At 33.6% G+C, this 13,349-nt stretch overlaps 1 protein-coding gene across 2 annotated transcripts; it reads right to left on the reverse strand.

Moving 5' to 3' along the window:
* Nucleotides 1-1,273: 1,273 nt before the first annotated feature.
* Nucleotides 1,274-12,591, reverse strand: LOC148600147 (ras-related protein Rab-5B-like). Of its 2 annotated transcripts, none has more exons than XM_088558050.1 (6): nt 12,329-12,591; nt 8,248-8,451; nt 5,178-5,329; nt 4,048-4,170; nt 3,028-3,121; nt 1,274-1,845 (listed from the first exon to the last, which is right to left on the reverse strand). In XM_088558050.1, the coding sequence occupies exons 2-6, from the start codon at nt 8,408-8,410 to the stop codon at nt 1,733-1,735; spliced, it is 645 nt and encodes a 214-aa protein (XP_088414176.1). In that variant the 5' UTR covers nt 8,411-8,451; nt 12,329-12,591; the 3' UTR covers nt 1,274-1,732. The 2 variants fall into 2 exon arrangements, with proteins under 2 accessions (XP_088414176.1, XP_088414175.1); XM_088558049.1 differs by having other exon boundaries at nt 8,248-8,466; nt 12,329-12,589.
* Nucleotides 12,592-13,349: the final 758 nt, after the last annotated feature.

Raw genomic sequence — 13,349 nt, forward strand, 5'->3', positions numbered from 1 at the left:
GATAAGCGCCTTCTGCTTTTCTAGAAACACTTGCCGAGTAGCTCATAAAAATGCAGTCCGGGGTAGACGAAAGAGGAAAGAAAACGCTGAACAAATCAGTTTTCATGGCGCAGATGAATACATCGTAACGATCCACGAGTTCACGATGACGACCATAAAACTTCTGTAGCGATGAATTCAATCTTGTAGCAACATAACCCTGTTCCAGAAGCCTACTTCTCATAAGTCTTGCGAGATACAATTTCGGCAAGCTCTGGCATAACATATGAGTCGTGATATGAACACTCCATACGTAGGTGCTGACGGGATTTTGCCACAGATGAAAGGAAAGTTGACGATTCTGAATAAAAGTCATTACGTTTATCGTAAAGTCTGGTCAATACTTTTCCCTTACCATCGATTTCTAAATGAAGATCAAGATATGAAGCTGACCTCACGGTATATATAGTATCCTTAATCTCAAGTTCTTTGGGGTTGATGCGATGTATCAAATCTCCGAAATTAGGATTGTTTAAAGATAAAACGTCATTAGCGGAAACTTAGATTAAAGGATCTAGCTATACGATATTTTTTTCGCATCAGATAAGCTATAAATGCACCTCATAAGAGTGACAGAATAGGTCAGCAAGTATAGGAGCACAATTTGTTCCCATTGGAATGCCGACCATATGTTTAAAACCGCGTCCACCACACTGGACAAATATGTTGTCAGTTTAAAATTCCAGTATTTTGTAAACATCTTCTGCATATTTGGAAGATGACTTGGAATTATTTCTTACAAAGTATGAGGAATCTCTACCTACAACTATATATTTGTATATAGGTATACCATTTTTGGAAAAACAACGATGTACGATATTTTTAAGTCAAGATTTTAACTAAGTATGGGGAATAGAAGAATACAGTGTTGAAAAATCATAGGTTTTAATGCTATTATATTCTGATAATAGTCTTGAACTGATGGTCTCCAATAGATCTTTTGAATTTTTCAGATCCAGCTATGTAACGTTGTTAGTATGTATTCTTGTGGGGTTCAGGAATCCAGTACATACATGGAAAATCACAATCATCGTCCTTGGTAGAAAGACCAAAAGAGGATTTATGGTTTTCCATAGTGTAGTAGCAGTATAGGTCTTATCACTGATAATATTTTCTCCATAAAACATTGCTAGTGGGCAAACATTCATTTTTAACACAATTTTCTCATTTGGTATATATCACCATGACAACTATGTCTCCGCAATTCATTAAAAATAAATAGAAACAACGCAAATTATGAACATGATTTTTGAAAATTTATCAATAACATAAGTTAACTGCATTATGCAAATTCAATGCCATTACAAAAAAGTTGAGTTCTTACCATTTCAGAACATGTATAACAATACAAAATGCATGCACCTATGACCCCTGTTTTCATTGAGGGTTCTATTGTGTAAAGATAATTTGTCATTCGGAACGCTTCATCCAGTCTTGATAAATCCTGTCAGGTAAGAATAAATACAGGTCAAAGATTATCCAAAATGGTCAAATACATTCCAGATTTAACAAGAATGGCGGAAGGGTATCCTGTTTTATCAAGAATAATCCAGACAGATAAATAACTCCATCAAATGCCTACAGTTGCCCTGTTCTTAACGGTGTTCACCAACTTTGCTCGAAAAATTAAAAATGTATGTGAACTTGCTGAACATGAATAAATCACATTGTCAATAAACAACCGGACCTCTTGTTACTTGCAACACCCGCCCTCTTCCGATTGCTCTGATGTTCCGTTTAAGTATATATTTCCATGTCCTCTTGGTTGTGCAGCGCCACCACCTTCATTTTTAGGTAATTTCTCAGCTGTTGAAAAGAAAATAATATTATCTAAGATTAGCAAAGCTTTTCATGTTTCAGGTCCCCTACAGTGGCAGATCCAGGGACAGTTCAAGGGGTTGGCACCCCCTTTCTATTGGAAAATTTGTCATTTTCATTTTTAAAATTATGTCCTAACACCTCCCCTCTTCTTCTGAGGAACCCAGGCTGGCACCCCTCCGTTTCAAGATGTCTAGATCTACCCCTGCCCTACATATATATAGAATAGATGTTCAACCCCTTCTACATGTTCACATAATAAAGATTAAAATTCAACGTATAGAATTGATTTTAGAGTAAACTTAATTCTTAATGTTTTAAAAGTTTAACTAATGAATATATAAGCACTTTATTGAGTATTTAAGAAGTCTCTGTCTAAGAATCATGCAAATTCTGTAAAATGTAATACACCCAAAAACAGGCTACACATTTTTACCTTTGTTATTTTGTTTTATGGCTCTATAAGATGAAATGTATAACCACTCATTCCAATCTTTCTGTTCTTTACAGATAAGTTACATTGGAAATTCAATAGTTTTATTGTGTCATTTGCAGAGTTATCTATGAATTCTATGGTTCATTACTTATAATTTATATCTCCCATGAACAGGGGTTATATGAAAAGTCACATGATAATTTCTGCTAACAATAAAATATTATACAAAATATCAAAACTAAAATTATGTAGGATTTCCAACAATTTGCATGATTCAGTGCTCATGTAGCAGGACTACTACCTAAGTGTTGACCTCATTGTATATTTCATTCACTGGTATGTACCATTTTCAAGGGTTTATTTATGTTTTAAACACAATTATGGCAAGTTGAATTTAACTGGTTCTCATGTAACCCTAGCTAGGAATCAAAATGTATAAATAACCATGCTCTACATTGTTCCAAAGTGACCTCCATATTTAAGATTGAATATCAGAGTCTTTCATGTTTGAATACAGATACATACATGCAGTTTCAAAGTAGAACAGGATTCTACCTTGATAACTATTTAAATCACCCTGAAGCTTATCTATATTAATATCGAAAGTGGTAGCAGTTTAATTCACATTGCCATAAAATAATATGTTACTTGAACATGTCATTGATTTATATTGTAATACAACTATGTCATGAACAAGATCGATTGTTTTATTAAGACAGAGAAAAGGGAAATACCTATTGCTAAAAACACATCTTTGACATTCATGGATGTCTTTGCAGATGTTTCCATAAATAATAAACTGTTTTCCTCAGCATATGCTTGTGCCTCCTGTAAATGAAAATAAAATTAAATGTTAAGAGATAATTCTCTTTGAAATAAAATGTTATTGAGGGTATTTTTTTACATCTATCATATTGCAACACATAAATTCAATGTGTATTTCCCAGAGAAAAAGCGATGAATAAATGTCCACCTCATAGTACATGTAATTTAACGACCGCGCAAGAATAACAGATTTAAGATAAAAACTGTATCATTACTTTTTAGGCAACATTTCAGTGACAATTATAGCAAGATAACTAGTCCTAATTTTCGCAATAAAAAATCAAAACATTTCTATTTTTTTTTGAATGAATAGAATATTGAGGAAAGGTTTCATTTCAAGGTACATGAATCTGTACATAATAGACTTTGAAAGAACGAGGTAAAAAACAGGAAGTCAATGTCGCTCTATTTTTATATAGGGTATGTAAATCTCGTCACGTGACTCCGTGGTTTCGTAAGAATGGGTCCTAATCTACCATTTAAATGTATGGAGATTCGTCATTAACATAGCATTGAGTTCAATATTAAAAGCGAAGTACCATTTTTGAGTAAAAATACTGATTAAAAATGACAATTATCAAGGTCTAAGAGATAAAAATGTTTAGAATAGCATAAAATAGAAGATTTTGCATTGTGAAGCAGCGTTTTAATTTCCTGGAAGTACACACTAAAATGCATATCGGTCTTCGGATTTCAATATGTTCTACACCGGAAATTCCGGAAGGGAAACTGAAACTACAACGAGACTTACAAACTCTATTGAACACCACATTATGGCATGCCCATATTAAGTTGCTGTCAAAATATCAAGTGGTTGTGGCAAGTACTTGTAAAAGATACTGTAAATAAAAGGCAGACTGACGAACAGACATACACAATGATCACCATGTACTGTCCAAATTCATAACAGGGTATGACAACCAACTTACATCAAATTCGACCATTCGTTTGTTAGCAAGATCTGATTTATTACCAGTTAGTGCGATGACAATGTTGGGACTCGCTTGTTCTTGTAACTCTTTTACCCAGGTTTTTGCTCTTCCAAATGTGTCCTGTAATAAGCAGATATTAAAAAGGTTACATTTTGTCAACAAACTGCTTTCAACCTTATTTGACAATAATTCTCTTATCTGTCAATGTTGGAAATTGGTTTTGTCATACACGTATGTAGCACTTAAGTTATAAGTTAGAAATTTTCTGTTTTAAATGAAACATTCCTGGAGATGAAGGCAAAAATCAGTGATTTTGTTACTCTTTCTCAAAAATGTCCCTTCCTGTAGGATATGGGAAGAAAATCGGGAACAGAGAAGCTAGAGTAAACTAGTATTTTTGCATGATTTTCAAATAATTTTTTTCTAGGGAAATCAGCCTATATTCGGAGGTAAATTAAGGGTAACAAAATGATTGGAAATATGCAATAAATGTTGCCTTACATCAATTTAATTGACCACTTTAACAATTCTTGTTTGCAAACTTTAGCATTTTTGCACGGAATAAAGTCACCAGCAGATAGAAACAATGTACAAGTAACAAGTACCAATTTTTTTTTTTTATTTTTTGCACTATTTTAAAATTTAACTTTGCTTTTAACAGGTCATCAATTCATAAATAGGAAGCAATCTATGTTTGGGTAGTAACATTTTTGATACTCAGCTTTTGGGATCACTTTGAAAGGGATTTGTGGTCTCTTCACTTTTTCTGTAGTCCTTGCATTTCATTAAATGAAGTCTAATAAGCCCTTTATTGAAATGTAATCATGGCCCATGGAATTCTTTATGACCATGCTTTTCCATGATTCAGGGAACATTTGTTCATTACATATTCTATCAAGGTAAACAAAACATTTAAGGACTCCGGGTTCTTCATTGGTTGTTTAAGCATGGGGCTACCATCATCAGGGGTAAAATGTCATACCCATTAATAATGATTAATGTTTTCCATTAATATCCTCCAATTATTTTAAGCTGTCAATTATGGATTTAACAATTACAAATTTATAACTTGGCCAATCTAAAGATAATTATGACATCGCCAGAAAAAATTTACAAGATGTGCTTACTTGATTTGTGATGTCATATACCACAATGGCGGCATGTGCACCTCTATAGTACATAGGGGCTAAACAGTTGTATCTATCTTGACCAGCTGTGTCCCATATTTCGAACTTAACTGTTGTGTCATCTAAACAAACTTTCTCTGTTAGAAATGCAGCTGAAATAAACATATATAAAATATAATATATATTTTTAAACAGACAATAAAAATAGTTGAACAGTATTTTTTTTTAACTATGCTGCAACACAGAAACATACAATTGTTTTACACACATCTAATGTGATTTGTTTATATCCACTACAGAAAACAGGAAAGTGCATGATTTTCAACAGACAACTAAAATATTAATACTGAAGTTTCAGAGAATCCCAATCAAATCGAAACTAGACCTATGAATTGGTCCATTAAGTCAATGTATGGACATGTCAGATCTAACAACACTCCATTCTACTTTCTTTTCTGATGAGCTTCCTGATCAGCCAATCAAATTTCATTTTTCATGATTTTAGAAGCATTATCCAAAGAAAAAAACTGATCCAGGGGATTCTAAAACGGTCATCTGAATAGAAAGTTGAATGGAAGGTAGCTAGATTCTACAAGAAGTGAATGAATGAAACCATTGATATGTTTAATTCTAATTATTTTGAGGGAATAAATCGCCATCATCAATAGTAGTGATTAACATCTTGTCTTGGTATTATTAAATCATCAGGCTAAATGAAATTATATTTGTTTCCTCTTACATGTCGGAACAAATGAGTCGGTAGGTCGGAATTTTATTTTATTTTTTTTTACTTATTGTTTCCAATATTTTATAGAAAACAACTTCAAAAACATCTTATTAACCGTCCAAACTTTGTGGAAACCAAACATTGACTACAAACAGTGCAATGTCAAATGGTGGTACTTTTTGTTGTTTCGTGAATTAAAAATCAACCACTCCGGGGGTCAAGGCATGCGTCGGTCAGATAACAGGAAACAAAACAAGGGTATAATTTTGGTTGGTCTCAGTTTGCATCAAGTTTGAGTATAACGTAAAATGTTGTGAAAAACTTCAAAAATAGTATTTTTTTCTGTTTTGAAAATGTCATTCCTGAGAGTAGTTTCAGCTAACTAAACATTTGCTAAGACAATAACTATTTATTATATTAAGATTTTTATATTCATGTTTTGACCAGTTTTAACATTTTTCATTTGCAAATGTCAATTCCTATACGAGTATAATATTTACTTATATGTCATTATAAAATCATAATGAGATATATTTTGCTATAGTTTATAGTGCGAAATAAATCCAGGTTTGTTGATCATCTGTCTTCATTACATAGCAGTCCTACGGTTGACAAATATGGATATTATTTGGAAAAAAAGTGAATAATAAAAAAAATTAAATTATTAGTGCCGACGAACACTAAGATTTAACGAGTTGACCATGTTCCACCAATGACTGAAATTTCTTAGCTTTCTTGGCATGAGTAATTATATTTTGGTTATTCAAAATAACTTATCCTATTTTACATGTAAACATGTTTTATGTAATTTTGTTAATTTCAAATAAAATTAAAATTTTGTAATTAGAAGATTGATATTTAAAATTATCAGTGACATCAAGTTTAAGTGAATGACACAAGAGAAAGGTGTCGTGACATTTTGTCAGAAGAAAGTCCAAGATATATCATAGAATTTATTTCTCAGGAAACTGCTATCTACAATATACAATAAAAGTCTTGAATTCATTAGATAATTTTCTAAATACTACAAATTAGATTAGGGACATTATGATCCTGCGGTCCTTTTCACAAAAAATCGTAAGTGTAAAATTAGTCGTAAGTTATGACGTCATAGTAAATCAAAGTATTGTGACGTCATAACTTACGACTAGTTTTACACTTACGATTTTTGTGAAAAGGACCACAAAACTTTTTTAAAATTTTGTTAGCACAAGATTTGAGCCTTCAAAAACATACATTGAATCTCTAATGAAGACTTTGGTTTACATCAGGTGGACTGTTCACTTTGTTTTAACAAAGGTCATGGAACTGCCATCCTCAAATACAAATTCATATTCCTGATATTTTAAGTAAATATTCTCTGTCAAAATCAATGATCACTCATTGTATTATTTTTTTTTTTGGCAGTTTTACCCTTCTGAAACTTTAGTCATAGATCAAAGAGTAGAACCAGAGGTGGAACCAAGAGATTCCTGAAAGAGGGATCACCTGACTGGTCTAAAAGGGGGCCCCTAACTGGGCAAAGAGGGAGTCCCGTGACTTGCCTAAGAGAAGGCCCGGCTCTGTCATGAATCAGTGATTTCCTATACAATCAACTGGGGCCCTAGGATTCGCCTATGAGTTTTTATCATTACTTTTCAATAAAACCAAAATTTTATTCAAATGGGATAAATGAATGATTGCTCATATAAGAATGTGCAAGTTATTTACAAAAAAATATGTAAATCTTAAAAGAAAACTGCATTCCATTCTTTTCAATATTTTTTCTGTGTACCTGAAATAATCTTTGTTGTGCAGTTTATTTAATGTACCTCAGATATAGTGAAATAATAAGTCAGATAAAACAAACAAGTCGCATCCATATGTTCCCGCCGCAACAAAGAAAAAGTCCAAGTGCAGGGTAGTAGCAGAGGACTAAAATAAGGCATAATTGGATTATAAAGTGACACCCCACCATGAAATGATGAAAAAGGGGGGGCGACAAATTTTTCAAAATGGCTTAACTAGAAAACTTCATATTGGATTTGGCTGAAAATTTAACTTAACCTGTATTATATGATACTTAGCAACTGTGCAAAATTTTAAAAATAAATTGCTTATCTTTTCTCATGTTATCATTTGGAAACTGTCGGGGGACAGATAGACAGGCAAATTTTCGGAGGATATCGCATAATACCTTGCTACTTCGTGTCGCAGGGTAAAGAGAATATAAAACACTTAAAAAACTGTGCAAACAAGATACTTTTTTTAAAATCTCCGTTCAAATGTGTTTTGAAGTTGGTAAATCGACCAAAAAAGGTTCAGTTTAGACAGGTTTCACTGTACACTGTAGACTTTTCATACCTCCAATTGTGCTTTCTTGGTATTCGTGAAATTGTCCTTTAACAAATCTTAACACCAAACTGGATTTGCCTACAGCAGACTCGCCTAACAAAACAAGTTTGAATTGAAATATTTTTCCTTGTGCTTGCCCATTTGGTTTCTGGGGGCCTGATTGGCTTGTCATGATTTTGATTTATCTTCTTAGACTATTATCAAGTCTTCAATCTATAAACAAAAGATCTAAAAATAAAAAAAAAAGATGAGTGAAAATTATTAATGTATGAGCATGCAAGTCATTTTCTGTGTTCAGTTACTGTGTAGTTATACAATATAGTACAGGGTATGATGTTGACAATTTATTAACCTTGTTCTATTGGACAAATTGATGAAAATTCTACTTGCCTAAATTGAAAATTCTGTTGTCCTTTAGTTTATGCATGTTGAAAAATATATATGAATTGGTTGTACTCTAGGCAAGTATAAGAGTCCTCGCCTTTAGTCACTGGCCTGAAGCTCTGAGCTGGTAAAAGGTAAATGAGTACTTTCCTTGTTTCAAACTAGTAGAATCCTATTCAATCCTTTATTATTCGTGCTAGTCATTGAGAATTTTGAATGAAGGGACTGGCATAAGTTTACTTATCGTGCTTATACATTTCTGTGTGGCAGTTTTACTTATTCAGCGCATTAGGACAACCTTTTAACGTCATACCCTGCAGCAAATATCTACCTTTAAAGGTAAAAGGTCAGGGTACAAGCTACTTGATAATACAAATAAAAAAATGTGTGATTCCAGTTGCCCAATCGACCGAAGTTTTGTTAAAATTCATTCCAAATATATGCAAGATTAATGATAGAGTGTGGGTTCTTCGATGAGACTGAACTGCCATATATTTTGCTTGTGAAGAATTCGTCTATCAAATTTTAATTCCCCTAAAAAAAACATTTTTTTGACTTGAAGGGCTTCAGTTTTTTGTCTATCCGTACTCAGAATTGCTGGGTATCGTCAACAGATTTATTTTCTAGCAATGAGGTGATGGTAAATCTTATCCTTCTTTGCTTTTCCACAATAGTTATCTTCTTATTTTCATTTTTATTGCAAGGTATAGCTTATATTCGCGAAGTGGTACGTGAAAGGTAAGAAGGCTTAAAAACTCTTCAGCACTTTAATTATTTCTAAGAGAAGGCTTACCCTACCGGAGCACCTGGTCCATACTCCCAGTTTTTATTGCTCATTTAGAATCTTGGTTCCATTGATTAATCTTAAAACACTGTCTTACTCATGACAAGAAGCTTCATTTCATTTTGTTTCCCATTGAAAGTTTAGAACGTGAGCAAAAGTAAAAGAGACGTATGTGCTTTAACGGATACCTAATTGGTTTCAGTATAGTAAAGTCTTCTTCAGATATTTATGTAAACATTATTTTGTTTTGTTTTTGTTTTATTTGATTTCGATACAAAGGCATTTTTAACATAACATATGTTTTCTAATTTTATTTCCTGTCGACTCCTCCCCATCATAGCGTTATGTTTAAAAAGCAACCACTTTATTATTTATTTGAAGAAAATTAAGTTTCAATCTATATAAAATTCAGACACTGTTTATTATAGAGGTGAGTCATGGTGTAGAAAAACTAAAGGAACAAATGATGCCTTTTCGGTCTACATATGATACATTTTTATGTGACAATAGACTTTTTGTATTTAGATCTCAAGTTTTGACAAGAAACACACTTTAACCTCCCACTGAAATCAACCAAATTAAATGAAATCAACGAGATAACTTATATTTTTGTTTTAATCTCAAACTCACAACAACCAAATGTCCAACCAAGACTGATTATTCAAGTGGTCTGCACAAAAAATTAAAATCGGTGGGGTTTTAACGTGTATGAATCACCTCCGGTCTCAAATTTTATACAATGGTACTTAATACAAAATGTTGGCACTATCTTTCATTACATAATAATATATTTATGTTTATATATAAAATATTATATTGCAAATGTTGTATACTGTAATAGTGAGCATAAAGTGAGCTCAACAGCAATGTGTATGTATGTGGAAAAAAAAGCATTGGTCATTAGTTTAAACGGAAAGGGTTTGATAGAACGCACAAAAAAGAAAAGTTCCACAGCCAAAAAGTGAAAAAAAAAACATATATCGGGATCAAAAATGGAAATATATTTGCGTTAATACTTATTATTGAAAATGTTCACTGTTTTCAGTCCATTATTTTCTCATTTTTGTCTGCTTCATAATGTATATTCATGAGGAAGCTCTTCTAATTGAACCTTACTCGCATTGAAACAAATATTGAGCCGATTCTATCATTCAAATCGAAGCATAGCCTTACTAAGATATGAAAGTATCATCTGGAAACCTTTGTGGACAGACAGGCAGGTGTAGGGATGGACTCATAACTTTTCAGGGAATATCACATAAAACCTTGCGACTTCATGTGGCAGATATAAAACGAAATGCATGATTAAATTTGGAATTTCTGCAAAAGCTGTCTGTTACGTCAATTAAATGTGCATTCGTCACAGATTATATGTAGCTTATTCCGTAGATTTGTGGGCATTGTACATATTAAAAATCAGCCCCGCTAAAGCTTAAGAGAATATAGTGAGGTTAAAAGGATCAATATTGCCCCCCCCCCCTTTCTTCTATAGATATATACACATGCCTACACCATACCATAGTAATAGGGTAATTATTTGGAAAGAGTAAAGACTAGTAATGAAAATTTGAACACGAGTGCCGATGAAAGCCAAGAATTTGTTCTGTGCATGAGTTAAATCTTAACGCGTTTTATGCACGAGTGTTTATATTTTGGTTATTGATTATTTTATCTATTTTACATATTTCCGCCATAATATATTGCTATTTTTTAATTTTTGTGATCGGTGGATTGATTTATGTGTTGTGACGTTTTGGTAGCATAATGGATTACATTGTTTCGAAATTGATACACTGCTATCTATATAATGATATCATATATATATATATATATATCGTGGATCGTGACAGTGTATCCATCTGCACAATGAGAACGGATTTGCTCACCTTGTCATGGTTTTCCACTCTTTCTGCTACCTTCAACGTGACATTTTTTGATAACTCGGCGGATGTTTCTCGAAAAGCAGACGACGCTTATCGTTTTGGTGCACCTGGTCCATACTCCCAGTTTTTGTGCTCATCTACGTACCTTTATTTGTCAGTTATTTAGGTTATTTCATGTTCTGTATTTCCGTACTGTTCCAGTTATTGATTTGTATCCATTCTTGACATAAAGTATTAAGGAGGTAAACCTAGGGAAAGGTTTGTTTGTTTGTTTGTTGGGGTTTAACGTCCGAGCAGCAATATTTCAGCTATATTCAGACAATGAACATGAAATGGATGATAAAATGAACATGAAATGAAAAAAAAAGGATGGGTCACAAGGATAATAGGGTCGACAAATTTTGATTGCCACTGGAAAAAGGGGGATGGGTAAGGTCGGGCAATTTAGCCTCCTGTGGCGGAGCGCAAAGGTTCCTACTTCTATCGAATACCACAGCCGGGTTCTTTAACGTGCGAGGAACGTGGCATCTTTCCCAACACGGTGCACCACTATGGTTTGCGGTCAGGTTTTCCGTATTATAGCCAGACAACCCCAGCATGTAACACGCCAGGGGTACCCCATTCCACCACCTGGGGCACACATCCCAGTTGCTCTGTGGGCAGAGCGCCTAGCCCCCGGCTAGGTTTCTGAGCACTATTTAGTCGCCTTATACGACAAGCTTAGCGCTGCTGCTGGCCTATTTTTTTAACACCCGGACCTGCACGGGGCCCTAGGGAAAGGGACATATCTCTTAAAAGTCATTGGAACTTTTGTATTCAGCATTTTACATCAATCTTATGTAAGCATCTAATCAACTTGGATTCATTTTATTCTGCTTCAAACAAAAGCTTGAAAGGCTTTGGTAAAATTGAATATAATACATATATATCACTGATTTCATGAGTCATATCCCTTACCCAAGGTCTACCTCCTTAAAGGGACAATGTTAATCATATTTTACACAACTGGGTGATAATAGAATATATAACTGTATCTCACCTATATAAACTTCCTAGACACCAGAATATTGCGTTTCGTATAGTGTAGCCTTAGTGTCTGGTGGATCATATACTCTACTGACACCTCCAACGTAAACTTTCCCTGAAGGAGACAGAGCAAGAGAATGTAGTTTGATAACGCCAATGTATGTAAGGTTGTTGTATGTTAATATGTCTCCTTCGTTGTTCAATATGCGGAGAGAGCCAGTATTTAAGTAAATGAGAATAACGTTTATCTCGATGTCACTACCATTCTACAGGTTTAAAATGTTTGTCAACAAAATTAATATCAGGAAGACCGTAACAGTATTTGATATCTCCGTTCTGTTTTATCACTATTACCCTACCTTTACAATTGATATCATCTGATATGAAAATATTCCCGTTTCTTATAATAGCTAAATGACTAGGATATGTCCATATGGGTTTGTTTCCCTCGTTCTCGTATCGCTTTTATTCTTTACCGGTTTCACCTGACACTACTGTACAACCTTGTCTTCTTCGTCGCTTCCTAGAACTATTTTATAGTCCTTTGTTACATGGACACAGGACAATATCCACGGCTTGACAGTTAAAGAAGTGTCTATTATTTTTTCCGTTTTTTCATGGATCATTTTCACAGTCGATTCGCTTTTTATTTTGATATAGAGATATCCTGATGGTGCTATGGTCAGGCTTAATGGTCTTACATTGAAGATGGAGAGCTCTTGTACTTCATTGCCGGATAGATTTATATGTTGAAGAATGTCGTTTTTTTTCAACAGTGAACTTCTTACACACTTTAAATTTCATTTCAGGCGTGTCAACGGCCTCTCTCTGTTCTAATACGTTTAAGTCATCAATTTTAACTATATCGTGAATCTGTAGTAGCGTAATGTGAACTTTTTCACAGGCTTCGCAAATAAGCAAAGAATAACCCAAATACCATCAGTCAATTTTATTCTGGAACCCGATTGGAATCTGTCCATTATACTATTATACAACCGCTAAATTTTTGCAGGTAGAAATTGAATAAAAGGCCC

Source organism: Perna viridis, chromosome 13 (genome assembly GCF_037379345.1).
Source record: "Perna viridis isolate PV_CMFRI_1.1 ecotype Kerala chromosome 13, ASM3737934v1, whole genome shotgun sequence".
NCBI classification, from domain to species: domain Eukaryota; kingdom Metazoa; phylum Mollusca; class Bivalvia; order Mytilida; family Mytilidae; genus Perna; species Perna viridis.

Excerpts from the sequence above, each read along its gene's own strand:
- LOC148600147 (XM_088558050.1), bottom strand. The coding sequence starts at position 8,410 with ATGACAAGCCAATCAGGCCCCCAGAAACCAAATGGGCAAGCACAAGGA. Across the intron at positions 5,330-8,247 it reads CCAAGAAAGCACAATTGGAG|CTGCATTTCTAACAGAGAAA; the intron begins GTATGAAAAGTC and ends TGTTTATTTCAG. Across the intron at positions 1,846-3,027 it reads AGATGTGTTTTTAGCAATAG|CTGAGAAATTACCTAAAAAT; the intron begins GTATTTCCCTTT and ends TCTTTTCAACAG.